This window comes from Lutra lutra, chromosome 9 (genome assembly GCF_902655055.1).
Source record: "Lutra lutra chromosome 9, mLutLut1.2, whole genome shotgun sequence".
Lineage (NCBI taxonomy): Eukaryota > Metazoa > Chordata > Mammalia > Carnivora > Mustelidae > Lutra > Lutra lutra.
Genome location: NC_062286.1, coordinates 13,169,876 through 13,189,946, shown reverse-complemented (window position 1 = coordinate 13,189,946; position 20,071 = coordinate 13,169,876). Strand labels below are relative to the sequence as shown.

The 20,071-nt window shown below is 49.7% G+C and overlaps 1 protein-coding gene across 4 annotated transcripts in view; it reads right to left on the bottom strand.

The window, feature by feature from the left end:
• Positions 1 to 535: 535 nt before the first annotated feature.
• VSNL1 (visinin like 1) overlaps positions 536 to 20,071 on the bottom strand; it is a 102,097-nt gene continuing 82,561 nt past the window's right edge. For 2 of the 4 annotated variants that reach the window (XM_047747181.1, XM_047747180.1), the window contains exons 3-4: positions 3,412 to 3,627; positions 536 to 1,788 (exon numbers count right to left, since the gene is read on the bottom strand). In XM_047747181.1, coding sequence (XP_047603137.1) covers positions 1,591 to 1,788; positions 3,412 to 3,627 — 414 coding nt within the window. In that variant the 3' untranslated portion in view covers positions 536 to 1,590. The remainder of the gene's footprint in view (positions 1,789 to 3,411; positions 3,628 to 20,071) is intronic. The other 2 variants (XR_007130417.1, XR_007130418.1) reach the window with 2 other exon arrangements.

Below are 20,071 nucleotides of genomic sequence, written 5' to 3'. Positions count from 1 at the left end.
CAGACATACACCTTTCCATCATCATAGAAAGTTCTGTTGCACAGCACTGTAGAAAAAACCTGAGCTTCTTTAGACGTGTTCTGAAAATACCAACCTGTCCTTAGACTTCTTGAGGGAATCTTTTCTGCCTGCCTTCCTCAGGCTTAAAAGGGTCAGAATTTTGTCCGATCATTAAAAATAACAATTAGCAGGATGCCCGGGTGGCTCAGTCAGTTAAGTGTCCAACTCTTGGTTTTGGCTCAGGTCATGATCTCAGGGTTATGAGATCGATCCCCACGTTGGGCTCGGGACTCGGCATGGAGTCTGCTTCAGATTCTCTCTCTCCCTTTGCCCCTCCCCACTCTCTAAAAAAAAAGAAAAAAAATTAAAACAACTAGTATACTTCTGACTTGGAAAGACAGAAGTGTTCTTTCCCACAGGTGCTTTGGGAGGACACATCTCAGCTGGCGGCATGTCCTCCACAGCCCCTGAAGAAGGTGACGTGTTTCTAGCACCCAGGCACATCGAGATGAAACTTAATTTTATACGATGAGCATTTTTTGAGAACAAACAAGTTTTATATTTTATTGAAACTTTACATACCACGTTAATTGTCCCTCTTTTGAGGGCCAGGATGAAGAGTTGAAAAGTTGTATTTTTTTTCCCCTTTTGTGGTGGTTAATTCTCTGAATTCCAAAGATGTGTATTTCAAGGTAAATTTGGTAAGTCGTTGCTAGCTGACCCTTGATAATTATGAACGTCCCTTTCAGATTTAGAATTATGAAATAAGAATTGAAGGAAAAAGTCAAATGTTATAAATTTATTTGGGACATCTATTGCCACCTCTTTGGAAGCCTTTGAAAATCCAAGCAGAAATCAATACACTTCCAGCTTTTTTTTTTTTTACTTTCAATAAATAATATCTTTGTGTATATGTATATAGAGATAGATATACTTAATTAATGAGTCAGTTAGCAGGATTTTTAAGTTTTATACTGCATTAATTCCAACATAGCTCTTTCCAGATTGATAGAATGCAAATGAGGTAAGAATTAAGGCAAACCTAAAAGGCATGCAAATGTAGCACATTTATGTTCACTGGTAACACAGGCTCTTGAGTGTGGACCACCCAGAGGAACCGAGGCCCCGCCGTGGGCCTGTCCAGTACTATTTTATGGGAGAATGGAGACACAGCCTATATTAAGTTACATTACCATGGGGGGCTCAGTGCTACTAACATGTAATCAAGGAGACACGAGCATTAGCAAAACATGAACAAGAAACCATAGAACTCTTTGCAGCACATTTCTGCCCAGGCTTGAGGGGAGAAGGGGTTTTAGGAAATGATGTTACACATATCACATTGTGGCAGGTTGTTTTATAATATATGCTTTTAAAATTCATTAGCAAATGACATTCTCATGCACACAAGTGTTTCAAACACAAGAAGCAAGTCCATTGATAGGTAGTCCAAGCAATATCTGTGTGCGTGTGTGCGTGTGCGTGTGTGCGTGTGTGTGTGTGTGTGTGTGTGTGTGTGTGTGTGTGTCTATAGCTGCAGACTGAATGGAACATTGAGACTTCTGTGCAGTCCATAGCATTGATCTCAGCTCATTTCTGAATGTCGCACTGCAGAAGTAATACAATGGAAGGGTCGCTCTTTGCAGCTTCTTTGAATTCATCCAGTGTAATCTGGTCATCTTTGTTCTTATCCATCTTGCTGAAAATCTTGTCTACTCGCTGCTCAGGGGTGAGGCCGTCCTCGTTCATTTTCATCATAATCACGGTGCCTACCATCTTATAGATAGCCTTGGGAAAACCAGAAACAAAGCATAAAGGTCTCCCGAGATCTGATAAAGAATTTAAATTTACTTCAAAGGACTCCGAAATCATTTTAAATAAGATGGTGATATGATCAAATATGTGTGAGTCTTGTGACTAACAGGGCATAAAAGAATTTCATCCGACTCCCGTTTCTGACTGGAGGGAGTGGGGAGAAAAGTGGTAGGAGCATGAGTAATAGATGAGAAGATTCAGGAGGAAAATGAGCTCAGTTTTAAACATTCTGGGTTTGAAGTGCACTGGTCCTTGCGGATTTAGGAAAACAGAAAATGGGGTCCCAACTGTTGTAATGAACTTACAGTTGGCTAAGACAATCACCAAGGTGGACCAGTAACACTTAGCCCAGAAAGAAGATGGTGTGGGCAGATCTGTGGATCAGGGACTCTGTTCTTTTGTAAGTTAAAGAATTCGTCTATCCAGTTCAATTAACCATAAACAAGTAATTCTCAACGTGGGAATTTCCTAAATAGAAACAACTTTCTATTGCCCACCTCTACCAAGGCCTGCAGGAGAACGTTCCTAGCAGCATTATTAAGAACGACCAAGGAGTGGAAGCAACACCAGCGCTCGCCACCTGATAGGCAGGTGAACAATAAGCCAGATCTGTGCAGCTGAATACTATTTTAGGGGAAAAAAGGAATGAAATACTGATAAATCCTAAAATTAAAAAAAAAAAAAGGCCAGACAGAAAGACCATATATTTACATTGTATGGTTGTGTTTATATGATATGTCCAGAGACACAAATCCCTACAGACAAAGAAGAGTGGAGTCTTCTGAGTCTGTATTAGGAACTAGCAGGTGGCAGGAGGGGCCTTCCTGGGGGAATGAAAATGTTCCAAAATTGGATTATGGTGATGACAGCATACTTTGGTAAATTTACTAAACATCATTTAGTTTTACAATTAAAATGGGTGAATTTATGATCTGCAAATTATAACTCAATAAAGCTTTTTAAGATGCCTGTTAGAGGAGCCAAGATGCCCACCAGGGGAAAGCTTGTTTGAGGAAGAGGGGAACACCCAGCAGAGCATGAGGACGAGGGGAACACCCAGCAGAGCAGATATAAGTCAAGGGCAGAAGAAGTGAGTCCTTCAATATCCTCTGCGCCCAGCGTCAGGGCCCAGCGGCTTGGATCTGTGACTTTTCCCAGCGCGGCGCTGAGGCAGGGGACAGGGGTGAGGTGAAATCAAGGCCTGGCACGCAACTACCTGGGCTCTAGGCAGGGAAGAAAAGAAGTCGCCGCAGCCTAGGGCCCACCCCAGCTTCCTCATGGGAGTCTGTCTTCTGTGCCCTGCAGCCCTGGTCCTAGCCCAAACTGTCCCGCCCTGGTCCCGAAGTCCAGCAACACCGCGAGGTCCACTGAAGCCCAGTCGGCCCGGCCCCGCCCCAAGGCTCCCCCCCTCCCCGCCCCTGCTACCCAGGTTCCCCCATGATCACCCCACCCACCCCCTCCTCTGTGCCCTGCCCAGGCCTCCCACCCTCGCCCCCACCCCTCAACCCCAGCCTCCAGGGTCCTGGCCCCGCCCTGGCCCGTGGGCCGGCCCTGCCTCCCGGGGTCCCCGTCGCCCCGCCCCAAGCCCCCCCCCACCTCTATGATCTCCAGCATCTCCACCCGCGTGATCTTGCCGTCGCCGTCCAGGTCATACATGTTGAAGGCCCAGTTCAGCTTCTGCTCGAAGCTGCCCCTCGAGGTGATGGACAGGGCGCAGATGAACTCTCGGAAGTCGATGGTGCCGTCGCCGTTCTTGTCGAAGGTCCGGAAGGCGTGCTGGGCGAACTTGGAGGCGTCCCCGTAAGGGAAGAACTGTAAGCAGAAGGCACAGGTTCAGGGGGGGGGGAGGCCCCAAACCTCAGGGCCCGGTGGTGTCCGGGAAAGCCTGGACGGCCTCTGCGCCGTGCCGCGGAGCGGGGCAGCTGGGGAAGCAGGTGTGGCCCGTAGGCCTCCCGCCCGGACAGCGGGTTGGCCGGTGCTCAAGGCCGAGGGCAGGCGTCCATCGGGCTATTTCCTGTGGAGGAGGCTGGGGACGTGTGGCCTTCGTGTTGGCAGGGCTTCCCTGCCCCCTCTCCCACAAGGACAGGGACTGAGGCAGTAGCCGACTTCCATCCCCAGGCAGGGTGGTGCTCCATGAGTTTCCTCTGCCTCCCTGGGGACCTCTAGGTTCGCTGCCCGGTGAGGCCAGCGCGAGGTTGCCCAGATCTGGTTTTCTCTGCCCCCGGCTCCCCATGGCCCGCCCACACTCCTCTCCCCCGGTGAGGCTCCAGCGGCTCGCTTCTTTTCTACAAGGACTTTTCTTTTGTAGAACAGACATTTAAAACCCATTAAAAATAGAACATGACTGGGTTTATTTCTGAGAGCTATAAAGAGGTTTCTTTTCAGAGCCAACAGTTGGCCAGAGTGCCGCTGGAGACAAAGAATGGACACGGAGGAAAAGGAAGAGCAGACCCTAGAGGAGGAGACCGCAGAGAATGAGGCGGTGGCTCTGCCTGCGGACAGGACAGGAGTCTGGGCCGGTCACACACAGCGGGTGTTTCTGACACCTGCCCCTCCGGCTGCCCCAGAGAAGCTAAAGGACATTCTCTAGGTAGAGGGGAGAAAACGAACAAACCTCAAACCCCAAACCAGAAGCAAAAACAAACCACATGCTGTTTTAAGGCAGAGAGGGGATGAACAGGTTTCTGGAAGAATCCATCGGGCAAATACAAAGACCAACGTAGGTGTCTGAGGATGTGATGGGTATCCCTGCTCCTTCCCAAGTTTTGTCCCTGGTTGCTGGGACAGGCCAGCCAGCCTCCCTACAGTGGGCCTGCTTCGTGCCCACCTGGGGCTCGCTCCCTCTGGGGGCCCTCAGCACACGTTTCTCTCTGTGCCTCCTGCCCTGGGCCTTGCTGCCCACACCTCCCATACTTAGAAGCACCATGGAAGGTGGAACATTTCTGTGCAGAAATGAAATGCGTGGTTCCACCTGCAGATCCCATAGTGGGAGCCAGAGAAGGGACAAGCCGTGCAGTGGGAGGAGCGGATCGAGGTCCGCATCTCAGTAGCACCCACTTCTGGACCCCAAGGTCTGTCGTGCTTACTATTGCTGGGTAAAAAAAATCCTGCCAAAACGGAGTGGCTTGAGACAACAATTATTTCACTAATCTCAGAAAAGCAGGATTTGACAACCACTTCTCTTTTAATCGAATGACATTTTTCTGAGGCTATGGAGGACAAGTTTCTCCTTTGTTTCCTCATCCCCTGAGCATGTTAACTTCTATCCTTCATTTTTCATGATTGGTCAAAATCCACTGAGGACTTTTTGGGGCCAGGCCCCATCTTCGGTACTGGGAAACCAGAGATCAACACCTCATGGTCCCCAGGCTCCAGGAATTCACAGTTATTGGGGGAACCCAAGGCAGAACTGATGAGAATTAGGACGGCGGAGGGGACAAGACGATCCCACCCTTCAAGACTGCGGGATTGGTTTCAAAATGGAACATTAGGAGGGAAAGGCTCCCGTCCTCTTCTACCGGCTCAGCCTGTTTCCCTACTCCACCCCGTAATGACATTAGAACCTTGGGCACCTGAGGACAGGCTAGCAGGCGCTGAGTTTTGAACTGCACAGTTTTGACCTTGACAGTTTCTGAAGAGGTAAGTTTGATTCACATGGGCCCTGAATGTTTTTAAACTTACGCTACTTTTGACACCAAATGTGTGGGGTTTGTTTTGATTGGGTTTGGTTTTTGATTATTCCTTCCTAACAACTCCGATTTTCTGGACATTAACCTGGTCCAACTGAATTCAGTTCCATTTGTGACTCTGACTGGGGGGAGTCCGTGCAGACCCCTACAGGTAAAGGGCTCAGTCCCACAAGACTGCCCCCCACTTCAGATGCCAGTGGCCAGTCCTGGATATTTCTGATAGACCTGATAGAAAGTCGGGGGGACCCACAAGGCCTTCCTTCAGTAATTTGCTAGAAGAACTCACAGAATTAAGGAAGACAATTTACTTACTATTATTGGTTTATTTTAAAGGACACAACTCAAGAACAGCCTATTGGAAAAGACGGATAAGGCGGGGTGCAGGGGAAGGCGCAGGGAGGGTACACAGAGCCCTCTCTGGGATCACCACCCTAACAGCACCTCAGTGTGCCCCCCACAACTGGGGAGCTCCTCAAACCTGTAGTTGAAGGGTTTTATCAGAAGTCTCATTACTTACCCATGGTTGATTAAATCACTGGCTAATGATGATTTAATTCCATCTCCAGCCCTTCTCCGCTCCCCAGAGGCCAGGGGATGGAGCTACCAGTTCCAGTCCTCTAACCATGCCTCCTTCTATCTTCTGACCAGCTCCCATCCGGAAGCTACCAAAGGGCCCCCAGCCACGGGACATCTCATTAGCATACAGAAGGCACTGTTATCCTTCCAGAAAGTCCAAGCGTCTTAGAAGCTCCGGTGTCAGGAACTGGGAGCTGAGACCAAGTACTTATTTCTTACTATATCACCACATCACAAGTGCCTTGTGCACGAATGTCCTTCACCCCTTTCTCCTCTCTGCGGATGTGGCCATCTGCCCCCTGGTCAGAAGTCTTGGGCGGTGAAATGGCCTCCGAGCACAGCACAGGGAGCCCTCGGCACCTTCCCATCTCTCAGTGCCTTGTGTCCACCAAGCTTGCTATAGACAGTGACTTGAGACCACTGGGTGTTTTTCTCCATCTGGGTGGGTTTCTGGCTGTGAAATGCTTTAACTATTTTATTTCTCATAGGGAGCTTTAAAGGGAAGGGGTGTCAGATAGTTTCATCTAAAAATAGCAGGGAACTTTAGGCCAGTATATTAAAAATTAATGTAGATCTGAAAATTCTTGAGGAAAAAAATCGATTGAGCTATAAAAGTTACATGTGCTCTGTAGAAGGGCTATTGACTGACTTTTATAGCCAACATGTTTACCTCAGAAGAACTGAGCGTGTGCTCGGGAGCTCTCACATATGGGGGGGGGGGGGCGGGGTGCGATTTGTTCCCTTTAGAAAACTCACCCTGTCGTGTTCTGAGAGCTAGGAGCTTTTCTAATCAGGGGAGTGCCCCTTCTTTTGATGAAATGATTCACCTCTGGATGGATCATCACAGAAAAATGAAACTACACTCTTCAGTGTCTTCTGGAAGAAATCAGGGTCTTGAGCTCTTATTCATTTCTGGACTATGATAGTCCCTGAGGAGTACAAGTATTTTTTGCGTATTGTTGCTTGAAATGTATACTGTTTTATTTTTTAAATTCAATGTATGTTGCTTGAATAACTGTATTACATGTTGATGTGGAAATAATTCTCAGTGGCACTAATAATCTATAAGTCTATATAATAAAAAAAACTTTGAGGTTGAAAAGTCATATATATATTTATGTGTGTGTCTATATAATACATAACACACAATTATGATACATAATTCCACTTGTGTCTTAGTCCGTCCAGCCTGCTGTAACGAAGTGTCCCAGACTGGGTGGTTTATAAACAGAAGTTTATTTCCACAGTTCTGGAGGATAAAGTCCAGGATCACGGTATCAGCGGGGACACTCTCTAGTGAAGGCCCTCTTTCGGGTTGCACACTGCTAAATTCTTGCTTTGTCCTCATAGAAAGCAAGGAAACTATGGGGTCCCTTATTCCTTCTTTTTTGCGGGGGGTGGTGGTAGGTCAGAGAAGGGGAGAGAACCCTAGGATCTTAAGCAGACACCGTGCCCAGCACGGAGCCTGACAGTGAGGCTGGATCTCACCACCCTGAGATCATGACCTGAACCGAAATCGGGAATCACACGCTGAACCGACCGAGCCACCCAGGCGCCCCTGTGGGGTCTTTTGTATAAGGGCACTAATCCCATTCATGAGGGCTCCACCTTCACGACCTAACTCCTTGCACAGTCCCATCTCCTAATAACCATCACCTTGGGGATATAGTTTCAACATATGAATTTGGGGAGGGACACAAATATTCACTCCGTAGCGATTTGTTTGAAAGAAGATACACCTCATTGTGAGAAACTTTGGAAACTGTATTAGAAGGTTGAATTTAGCCAGTCTTTGATAAATTTCTAGTTTCTGTTTTATGCCTAGGTATATACACACTTAGTGTTTCTACTTTAGGTGAAAAATTTTATTATATCCAGTATATCCTGCTTCTCCAGTGACAGGAATAAGCCACCTGGGAAGCAGCTGCAGACGGTCAGCTGACTGAATCCAGGTACTACGTCCTTCTGGCACTGGTGGCACCCGGGTCGGGTGGCTCTTGGAGGCCACACCTGTCTGGTTTGGCACCTCGGGGTAGCCTGCCTTCCCGAGGGTGCCTGGGAGAAGGCTCCACTTCGGAGGGCAGGGTTTGGGGGTGGAGCGGAGTCTGCTGCAGGGGCTGGCCAGCAGCACCCTAGACTCAAGTCTAAGGGTGACAATGGCACCATCAGCCCCAGTTGGACAAGGCATCTCTCGGGTGGAGATGACCAGGCTGGGCCCCCAGGTTCCCGTGTGGGGGATGGTTGACCAGAGACAGTTTCTTCAGGGCTCTCTGGAGTCCCCTTCCTCAGGTCTAGGACTCCCCCTGTGTCGGCCCACAGCCCTTTTGCTCTGACACTTGGGCCTCCAACTTAGGAGTGGGTGACTGACAGAAGGTGGGGGCAGGAAGGGCCTTCTACCCCTGGCTACTTCTGGCCTGCTGGTGAGACTCTGACCTCCAGACTACACCTTGATCTGTCCCTGCCTTATCATAGGGACAATCCTTTGCCCCAGCTGTGTCCTGAGAACACGGGCTCTCCATGTTGCTGGCCTGTGGTGGGGGGAGCACCCGGCCCACCGAGTGTAGCATGAGACCCACAGGAAAATCTCCCCATTCCTGCTCCCTTCCTGCTGAATGACAAGCAGGAGAAGCGTGCATCTGCCCCATGGAGTTTGCCTGCACTGATTTCTGGAAGCTCCTGAGATAGGTTTTCTGGGCCGCACATCTTCTTTCCTATTGACTCTCCCTCCCGGGAAGCCTGGGAACAAGGACCGCCCTTGTACCGGCCATCACATTGTGGGGAGCTGCTGCAACAAAGGGCTGCATCTTTTTCCTGAGGGTCTGGTGGGGGGAGACCAGACCCCTCCCTCGGGCTTTCAGCAGAGCCCAGTCAGAGACAGCAAGGCTGTCTGTCTTCAGAGCTGTGCCACGGGGAAGCTCCCTGGGCCCCGTCCAGCACCACGGAGCGCGGGCCCAGACGACAGCTCCTTCTCACACTGTGGTGGCCCTTCCGTGAAGTCCAGTGGGTCAAGACCTCCTCTGTTTCTCTCCCCCGTGATCTCCCTAGTGGACTTTCCTTTGGGAGGATTAAATATAGCTTACCCTCTTCTCTCTCTTCCGCCTCAGCCGGAGGCCGATCGTCTCCCATGGGATCCTGGCTACAGTCCCCTAATTCCCTCCTGCCTCGGGTCTCCTCTGGGTCCAGCACCCAGAGCAGCTCTGACTTTCCCCTAACATGGCTCAGACTGCGCATTTCTCTTACAGAAACCCCCAGTGGAATCAAACCTGAACCCTTCGCTTGCTCTTTGAGAGCTTCCGTATCTGACCCACTACCTGCCTTCGGTACTAGTGTCCTGCTTGGGGCCCAGCTCTCCAGAGGCTTGTGAAGCTGAAGTCTGAGCTTCTCACCCTGCTGTCCGTGGCCCTTCATGAATGCCCCAACCTGCACATCCATCTCTGTCATTCCTTTGCTTTCTGCCTCTGTGCCCCGACTGTGTTCCCAGGGGTGTCTGCCTTCGACCACAGTCAGACTGTTCCTGCTGTGTCCCTCCTGGCAGGAGAGTTCTGCGAGGGCAGGGACGGTTTGCTCCCCCTGCACCCCACAGTTATGCTTAGCGTCTCCCGAGGAGGAGCTGCAGGGCTCCAGCGAGCGCGGGGTCTGTGGTCACCCCATCTGTGGATTTGTCCTCGTGTCCCTCTTCCATCTGTGGAATGGGGCTGCTGCATTAACTAAATGCTTTCATGCGCCTGGGAGAGAAGATGGGTTTCCACAACTCAACAGTGACGAAAACCATGGCACCCGACTCATTAAAATGTCAGCTCTCCCTTTCCCAGAATTCCCTGTCCCCCTTCACTTTTCTCCAAAAAGCTGATGACCATCCAACATATTTCAATTATTTATTCATCCTCTTTCTTCCTCTATGAGAAATGTAAACTCTGTGAGTGCAGAGAGCTTTGGCGGCTACACTATTTGGGTTCTGACCGAATCTCGACATAGCAAGTGCTCCAGAATGACTTAGCGAATGAACGAGTGAACCGATTTCTTTCTGACACTGTCCTTCTAATAACCGTACCGCACAGTTACTACTGACTACGCATTCACGATCTCCTAGAATGCCCAGGACAACCCAAAGAGATGGTTTGGTTCTCTTTCACTTTGACTTGGTGATAGAGAGGCGGGTTTTTAGGGCAGAGGTTCAGCACCATCTGTCATTCCTATTTCTTAGGGGGATTATTTACTTAACATCAGTTATTGAACTGTAAATTCCTGGAAGGCAAAGCCTTGTTTGCTCACCATTGCTTCCATAACACAGAGCACAGGTCTCAGATGGCGGGGACCAAACACGACCTTGTTGAGTGAGCACATGAGAGAGACACTTGCAGTGCCAAGTTCCGAGTGACGAGGTGATCGAACACTGCTGCTGAAAACAGACCCCACTCATTGGACATGTATCATAATCTAACCAGCTCTGTCCACCAGAACTTCTCGTGATTATAAAGATACTCAATAACCACCCTGTTCAAAATGGTACCTACTGCAGGTAGGTACCACTGACATAGGTGCTGGGAATAAAATTTTTAAAAGACACAGCATTGAGGACAGTGGGGAAAGTAACCCTTGAAGTGTTACTGGTGTAACCAGAGAATGAATGTTGTAATAGTGTTTAATTAACCTGTCAATTTAGAAAACCGCGTGCACCCACCAGCTTCTGTATGGAGTTCTATGATCTATGCTACGTCGTTAGTTCTCACAATACCCTTGTCAATCAGTCATCCTCAGCTCCATTTCACAGACAAGGAAATGTGGACTTGGAAAGGTCCAGCAAACCCTTAAGTTAATTCTCTTCCCACTGTGTCAGTCTGCTGCAAGGTTATGCAGACGAGCAGTGAGAAATGGACAGTCCTTTTCAGAATACGAACATACAAAACAGAAGGTAGAAAGTTAGGGACAGATTTTCATCTGTCTCAGCATTTGTTGGAATTCTTTGATGATTATCACACAGCACTGGAATGGGCTCAGTCCTAGTACTTCTTATGTGTGTTAATTCATTCAGTTCTTATAGCAACACCGGCCACTCTAAACCACGCACTGTGGTCAAGGAAGTGAGCTTGAAATGCCCAGGCATTTGCCCCAGGTTCCTGGCAGAATGTGACAGAGGTAGGATTTGCATACGGATCTGTCTGGTCATTTCTGCTTCATCCCGCTGTTTCTCTTTGTCAAACTGAGGCAATAAACCTAAATCCACATTTGATGAAGTGAACGTATTTGTTACGTTATGTAATTCTTTGCTACCTTCCAAGGTCTGCCGTCTTCTGTGGTGGGCATTTATCGCCACCTTCTGGCAGCATGTATGTACTACATAAAAATTGCTAAAAAGGATATATATTTTTTTATGACTCATTCATTCTTTAACTCAACGTTTATTGAGCAATTACTATGTATTAATGAGTAATGGGGATGATCTTATGACCTTGAAACTTAAACAGAAATTTTCCATGTGTTCCTCTCCCTGCACCCTAATATGCAGTCTCCTGTCAATGCATTGTTGTTCATCATAGCTCAGGAACGGTCTCAGAGACCGAAACTTCCTGGGGTTTCACCTAGATTGTATCCAACTGCACCACCCATCCCTACTCTGAACCATCCAACATACAAGAGAAAACCCCAGGAAAACCTTGAGGACTTGGTCTCTCCTCAGGAAGATAATAGGAGACTTTGCACCAATATACCAGCTTGTTCCAAAGCTAGCAGGAGCTTTTCCCTACACTACAGATAGAGGGCTGAAGCTCTGCGTTTCCATCTTTTCAATAACCTGTTCAGTTGCGACTATTTTTTTTTTTTTAAATATGTGGTGAATAAACCCCAGACACCTCGTGCTGACTTGGCATGGTGTCATTGGCTTCTGCAAGCCCGGAGCCCCACCTGGCACAGAAGGCTGTTCGGTGGTTCGGTGGCTGTGTTAAGAAATGGCCTGAAGACACAGTGCTTCTGTCCCCTCATGTAATCCTCCCTCTGCACCTCCCGCTCCAGCCCTTTGCACTATCTTGCTGCCTATACGTCTCATCCTTCCAGAAGTTGTACCGAGTGCAGAGAAAACATTATAACATTTCCCATGAGAACCTCTCCCTCTTCCCGCAGCCACTGGGGCCTGCCTCAAGTTAATGGAGGCTGCAGGTCTCCTAGAGGTTGCCCCAACCGACCTTCAGGTTGAGGGAGGTTTGCACAGCAGGGCCTTGGCCCACTGTGACAGCTGATGGGCTGGGTCAAGAGGGGTGACGGCAAGGCTGCCCAGGAGGACAGACTCTCTCCAGCACTTTGTCCAAGGCCCAGCTCCCAGCCGATGCTAAGCAGCCCTCAGAACTCAGAATAGATTTGTGCCCATTAGTCTGCCTGAAATAGAGCTCATGATGGGATCAAAGAACAGAAGAGTATTCTTGGAGGCTCCATGGCTCACGGGCTTGGAAAAGTCTGCCATCCAATCCCTCACAGAACACCGTCCCTTTAAAAACGTCCTGACTCACATCAATTCTGTTTACCTTTGTTCTCAAATGTCAAGCCTATGTTCTTTGGCTAATGAACCCACAAACACAATCCCCTCCCCAAGCATGGCGTCTTCGTCATCTCCCCCGCACCCTGGCATCCAAAATAGGGCTACTGTACCTCAGGGTTTCTCTGCCCTCACCTCTGCTGGAACTGGCCAGAAGCTTCTAGTCTCCTGTGGACACCTTGGCTCAGTGGTCCCCTCTTCAGGCCCTGTCATTAATGCCGAAGCTCCCGCTTCACGAGTGTCTATCAGGGAGCAAAGCCCGAAGAAGGCCTTTTGTCTGTGCTCCCTCAGCTGCTGCTTCAACAAGTTGACTCGAGGGTCATTACTCTGAGTTCACTAACTGCATAAGGTTAAACCACTAAGGGCGGGGGGCTGCGACAGGCCAGGCAAACAGGCTCTGTCTGAGGAATCCTCACCGGTCGAGTGGGCCCTTCCTCCCCACACAGTGCTCCTCCTGCCTTGCGCTGTGTTCACAGGAGCCCAGCCTTCCCGTCTCTGTTCTCTTCAGCAGGGCTGGGCCGCAGCAGGCCCGTGGGAAGTGGAACCCCCACCAGGGCCTTCACACAGGTCCACACTCGTCCCCCCCTTCCCAGCGTGGGGATCCCTGGTGGGATTGCTCAGCCCAACAGAGCCACACCCACGGCAGGCCGATGGTGGCTATGGGCCTGGTTCTGTGGCGGGTGCTGCTGTGGAGGGAGGAAGAGGTGCCAGCCAAGCCCGAAGATTTCCATTAAGCCTCCTGGACCTCCACTTGGTCCCTGAAAGAAAGGACGACCCCCGAGGCTAATGAGAGGCAGAGGCAGGAGGCAAACCCTGTGTGGTGGCTGAATCTGTTAACCCATCTGAGCCTTAGTTTCCTCATCCACCAAATGGGGCAACAGGAATTAATTCCAAGTACGAAGGACTGTTGTGAGATTTACTGGAGATGACAGATGTGGAAGGTACCTGAGGTCGCATGGGGTTGGGACAGTGGGTGTTGGAGGCTCCCTCCTCCCCCTACCCCAAGGCTACCATGATGCCTCTCATAGCCCGGATGTACAGCACCCCGGCCCCCAGGTGATGGGTTCTCAGCACACACATCTCGGGCTGCAGGCCAAGCTGGGGCCCCTGAGGATTAACTTGGTACTTGGTTTCAGCCTCAGACTCTTCACACTGGTGCAACCTCACCAGGAATAGGATCCCGTTTCCTCACTGGCCCATGTTCTTTGTCCCCCACACCCACCCTCAGGGCTCTGCGGTCCCTCCTCCCCATAGCTCCAGAGGGAACCTCTCACGTCCGCTTCTTCGTGTCCACTTCCCATACCCACCAGTCCCGTCTAACCATTCTCAGAAGGAACAAAATTCTCCCCAGGCCTCCGAGCCTTCCCAGGTGCAGTCCAGTCCTCTGCTCCCTGAACCTTCCTCTGCCTGGGGCCTTGCTGTGCCCTCTGGCCGCAGTCCCCTTACTCCCTTCATCAGGAATACTCCTTTCATGCCCCCGCCCAGTCAATCCTTGTTGCTTCTCAGACCTTGATTCAGTCTTTGCTTCCTCAGGAAAGCCTTCTCTGAGCCTAGGTCGGAGCCCTCCCTTACAGGCGTGCACAGCACCGAGTCCCGCCCTTGGTGACCATCCTTCTGTGTTCATGGGACTGCTTCGTTGATGCCTTTCTCCCCTTGTGGACTGTAAGCTAACCAGGGCAGGGAATGGCCTGCTTTTCCCCACCACTAAAACCCCTGGTGCCTCGTATGGGGCCAGGCACACCGGAGTTGCTCAGTAAATGTCTGTCGGACGACCGAGCGACTCAGCACAGCAGGCGTCTTTCAAGCCAGAGGAGACAGCAGTGAATGCACACGGTGACCGGTCAGAGGGCTGAAATGTGTTCTGAAGATTGTCTGAAGTCAGCTGTGCTAAAGGAGGCTCGCCGTTTGGCCTTAAGGCCTGTCGCTGCCATTAAGACTTTAGCTGATGATTCATGATGGTGTGAATCATCCCGGAGCCGGGCACGTACCTGTCATGTGCACAGGAAGAGGAGAGAGATGCTTCTTCTTAATTAGAAATGGGGAGTCCAAAAGCTGTTTTCTGCCAGCGTCTTCATTGAACAGATACTCACAAAAGCCTAGTTGGTGTCAGGCTCTATGCTGAGCTCTGAGGGGGCAGGAGGGAGGGTGAGGAGAGGCAACAAAAAATCGGAGTGAAACAGAAGAGCTGGTCTCTGTCCCAGAGCCGGAGCTGCCTTCCACATGGGGGCTCTCTTGGGGTGGGGGGGCTCAAACACACCCACCCCATGCCCCCTGCCCCCCTCAGAGCTGACTCTTCACTAGCCGTTGGGCAACAACATCAATTTTCTGCACCCTTGGCTCTCTCCCTCGGGGTTCCAGACTTTCCTACAAGGCAACCACTATTAACTCCTGGTTCTTGTAGAACTACAGCTATTTGAGAAGAAAATTCGTCCTGAACTAAATTTCTAGAGAAGGGGGTTTCTGCCTCTTGGGGTAGGGGAAGCAATTTTTGCTTATGTCCTAGACCAGGTCTCTCTGTGTGCATTTTGACCTTGTTACACGGCCACAAGAAGGTCATGAGCTCCTAGAGAAGTTCTGTCACTTTTTTTTTATATATATATAGAAAAACATCACTCAGGCAGCAGAAATCCAGACTCCTCACTCATCTTTAGGTCTCTTTTGTTTTAGAATTAGCACCAACAGCCCATATCATCTCTACTTTAAGGGAAATATGCTTTGCATTTCATTATATCAAATTAGGACCTGGAATACTGTAGGTGCTCTATAAATGCTTTGGATGGATAAAGGAAGCAACGTGCTGGGTTGAATGACAAGGTGTCTGTGTGTGACTAAAGTCAAGCCCTTTTGCTTCTTAAGACTTCCATTTTCCTATAAATGATGTAAAATGAGGGCACAAATCAGATGAGCTTCAAAATTCCTTTTAGATATACTATTTTATTTTTCCGATTCTGGAAGTGAAATCTCAAAAAAAAAAAGAAGAATTAATTAATAATGAACTTGACAAGTGGACGATCCTTGCATTATTCGGCATTCATTTATCAACTAAAGAGCTGATCATATCGCTCCCTTGTGTCGGTATGTCTTAATTACAGGATCGAGTATTATCTCCATCTATATATGTATAAAGGGCGAGTATTATCTCCATCTATATATGTATGCATCAGTATCAATATCTATGTATCTATATCACTACCTCCTTGTCTCTGTCTTTATATCTATAGGTAACCTATATCTCTATAACATCTCTCCCTATCTCTGTCTCTGTAGCTCTGTCTCCTTATCTCTGTATTTATCTCCATTTCTATCCCTTTATCATATCTCTATCTCTATTCCTATTGCAAGTTTCACAGAGCCTGACAGATACTCACTGATTACTCAGACTTTAAAAAAATCAAATGAACTCTTTATTTCTGTCCAATACCCAATTCACATTACAAACTGGATCAATGACATCTTGATTTGGGGCAGGGGATTCCCTCCAGCACTTCATTGGCTGATTAATCTTGAGCCACCCACATAAATCAGTCCACCATTAACGTGTGTTACAAGATAGGAGGTCACCAATAGTAAATTACACTCTGGGAATGGTCATGAATTTCCATTTAAAGGCAATCCGTTTGATTAGAGCGAAGACTGTTTTATCAATTTAAAAAGGAGCTCATTTTTGAAACCAGACAAGGGGTGAGGATCTTTGCAGGTGCTTGGTGGAAGCCTGGTTGGTATGGGGGAGAACTGGAAAGACACCCCCGGCCTGGTATCCCTTCAATTACTCCAACTAACGTGAGTAGAGCAGATTTTGCAACTGGTCGTGAAAATGGATGTTTCGTCTCTCCCACTCCTCCTAGAATGCAGTGATCTGTTCAAGATCGATTCCCATTTTACCCTCCGCCCGACTCGCTTCGCAATGTCGTGGTGACGACGCGACTGCTCAGCCAGGCTGTGTCTTAATAAGAACCCTACCAGCACGCCGGAGGCCGCTAGAGAGGGAGCCGTCCACAGCCCAGGGAGCGGCAGCAAGAGCAGCCTGAGCAAGGGACGCGCTCTATCGCAGAAGTGGGAGTTTGTAAGAAATGAACACATTCTGGGCCACTGCCTCAGAAGATGCGCCCTCCGTTTCCTGGAAAGGAGAAATCTGCCAACCTATTATGAGATGGTTCCCCAAATTTGTTACTGTCCCCCAGGACTGCCGTATCTATAACTGCTTCCCAATTATGCCAGTTCCATGTACTCCCATCTCTGCCACTGGAGGTACAGGGAAAGGTGTGGGTGCAGCGGCTCAAGACAGAAAGGAAGTACATCATGTAGGGAAGTGGGGGGCCGTGTTGGCGTGTGAGATTGTGCTTGGGGGGGGGCCTGGGATTGAAGACCACTTCTGCAGTTTACTAGCTGTGGGATGGCTTGTAATCTTTTTCAAAGCCTTAGTTTATTCATATGAAAAAGGAGCTGGAGGTGAGAGTAGTTGCTGGGCTGGAAAGGATGCCCAGTATGCCCAGGACGGGTTACCAGTTCCACCAAAAAGGAGAGGAGCCTCTGGGAGCAGCGGGCACTCTCTCTCTGGATGGACCCACGAACGATGCTCTAGGATTAAGATGCTATGTGTGTAATAACTCCTGCACATAGTAGGCTCTCAGCTAATGAAAGATGCCATATTATTACTGCTATTACTACTTTGTGTTGTGGCAAGCCTGTGTTCTTCATGCACCAAGACTATGAAGACTGAGGGACACTATAAAGATGCAAGTAAAGGAAATGATTTTGGGGGCACCTGGGTGGCTCAGTGGGTTAAAGCCTCTGCCTTCGGCTCAGGTCATGATCCCAGGGTCCTGGGATGGGGCCCCGCATCGGGCTCTCTGCTTGGCGGGGAGCCTTCTTCCTCCTCTCTCTCTGCCTGCCTCTCTGCTTATTCGTGATCTCTGTCTGTCAAATAAATAAATAAAATCTTAAAAAAATTCATTTAAAGGAAATTATTTTCTTTTATTCTTTCATGGGAAAAATATATCGATTGATTAGTCAATAATCACCTTTTGTGTGCACCCACTACGTGCCGGGTGCTGGGCTAGGTGTTGAAAAGGATGCAGAAAAGTGTAAACTGTAGCTCGAGATTTCCACCGGCTTAGGGTGGCAGACACAGAAACACGCCCAAGGTTCATGAGCGATGCAAGGCAGCCCAGGGAGCCACCACCAGCCAGGGCTGGGACTGTTGGTCCCGCCTTGCAGAATGAGGATACATCCTGCGGTATCTAGATCTTCCTTTTATTACCTTCAAGCCCTGCAAAACCCATGTCAACCAGAATCCAGATTTGCTCAAAACCAGAAATCCAGTTGAGGCAAAGAATCTTGTAACATAAGAAATACTGAAGGGTTCGGGTAGTCCCTCCCCTCCAGAACAGCAGGGCAGGGTACCCCGGCAGCCCCGTGGCAGAAGACTGGACAGACCAGACCGTCGCAGCAGATCCGTGCAGAAAACTGTCACTCTCTACTGTCCAGTCTTGCTGGGTCCCAGAGGCAGATTCCAGGAGGGAGCCCTGTGTACCTGGACACGCCAGAGGTTACAGCCTGCTGGGGGACAGACGACGGTTCATTTGGAAAGACCCAGAGATGCACCAAGAGCCAGAACTCAGGGGCACATAGAGCAGGAACAAAAACCCACAAAGGAGTGCCCACCCGACCCCACCATTCCTTATCATCCCTGCAGAACCTCAGAATAAGGACTGAGCCAGCCTTCCCTGGGGGAGCCCTCCTTGGCTGCCTCTCCTCCCAAAGGCAGGCTGCCGGTTTTCCTCTCCCTGGAGTGTGCCCCCAGCAAACACCATCTGACTCCTTAATCTGCGGTCTAGAAGGACAGACTCAAAGATAAGATTTCAGAGCACGGGGAAGTCTCTGGAGGGATTGCCAGAAGTGGCTGCTGCTGGAATCCTCCCCACTAACAAGGACAGAGGCCAGAGCAGGTCTTCATTTCGATCATGTCCTGCAGGGCGTGACCCCCAGCAGAAGAAAGCCGGAGTCCGAGTTCCCACTGTGCTGCTTATTGGCTGGGCTACGTTGGGAGAGGGATGTGACCATCTGGGCCTGGATCCTCCTGTGTAGAATGAATGAGTAGGTTCTCTGTGAGCCCTAGGGGTTCTGTCTGCTATTATGATTCTAAACCAGCGCACTGTCAACATTATCCTTGACAAAAGCTGCTGACTTAATTAAACTTTTATGCACACCAGGCGTGGTTTAAACACATTGTCGATATTTAACAATGTCATCCTCCAACACCCTTGATTGATGTAGGTGTCACTGCTGGTCCCATTACACAGATGAGCAAACAGAAGCCCAGGGCTAGATCATATACCCCTAGCAGCAGAATTTGAACTCATCTGGCTCAGGAGGCTCTACACAGGCTCTGAGTTACAAGCCTCTGGTCTAAGGAATCCAGGAACACACACACCAAAAACGGCAAATCCCCAGTTGTGCCTCTGACCCCTCACCACGAAGCCGCAGCAGACCACCTGCATCCGCCAAGCCAGACAGATGCAGCCACGACGCTAGACCAGTGGGGCGCCTGGGTGGCTCACTCGGTTACGCATCTGCCCTTGGCTCAGTTCATGATCCCAGGGCTTTGGGATCGAGTCCCCTGTCGGGCTTCTTGCTCAGCAGGGAGCCTACTTCTCCCTCTGCCTCTACTGTGGCCCCTGCCTGTGTTCCCTCTCTCTGACCAATAAATAAATAACATCTTTTAAAAAAGGAGGGAGAGGATGCCTGGGTGGCTCAGTGAGTTAAGCCTCTGCCTTCGGCTCAGGTCCTGATCTCAGGGTCCTGGGATCGAGCCCCACATCAGACTCTGCTCATCAGGGAGCCTGCTTTCCCCTCTCTCTGCCTACTTGTGATCCCTCTCTGTTAAATAAATAAATAAAATCTTAAAAAAAAAAAAAGACACAGGGCAGGTGAGGTCAGCTGTTCTTTGGCAGCCCCCGTTGGGCCAAGTTGCTCAGAGATTGCTTAGGAGTCATGGGCTTTGGCCAGAGCCCAGGGTTCTTGACTTAACTGCTCAGCACTGTCCAGGGCAGTGTGTGATTATGTGGATAGCACCTGAGAAAATGCCGCTCAGCGTTCGTTCTGTGCGCGGTGTCCCCTGTAAGCTCAGCGCCGTGCTGGGTTCGTAGGGTACACTGCTAACCTGACAGCGTCCTGCTCTTGCTGGTGGGAGCCACATATCTGCTCCCCTGCTCGTGGGTTTCCTGGCAGTCTTGTGTAAATGCAGGCTCTGATTCAGCAGGCAGTGTCTGCGTATCTAACACCCTCCCCCGGGCTCCAGAAACTGCTGATCCACGAACCACACGAAGCAAGAATGTAGCCACCCAGCGGCTGAGATTTGAAGAAGGAAGCCCAGACGGCCTGGGGAGGTCAGGGGAGGCATGCTGGGGGGCTTGAGTGGGGTTCTGAGGGTGGCAGGAGGTAAGGAGGCCCAAAGGCATTTGGG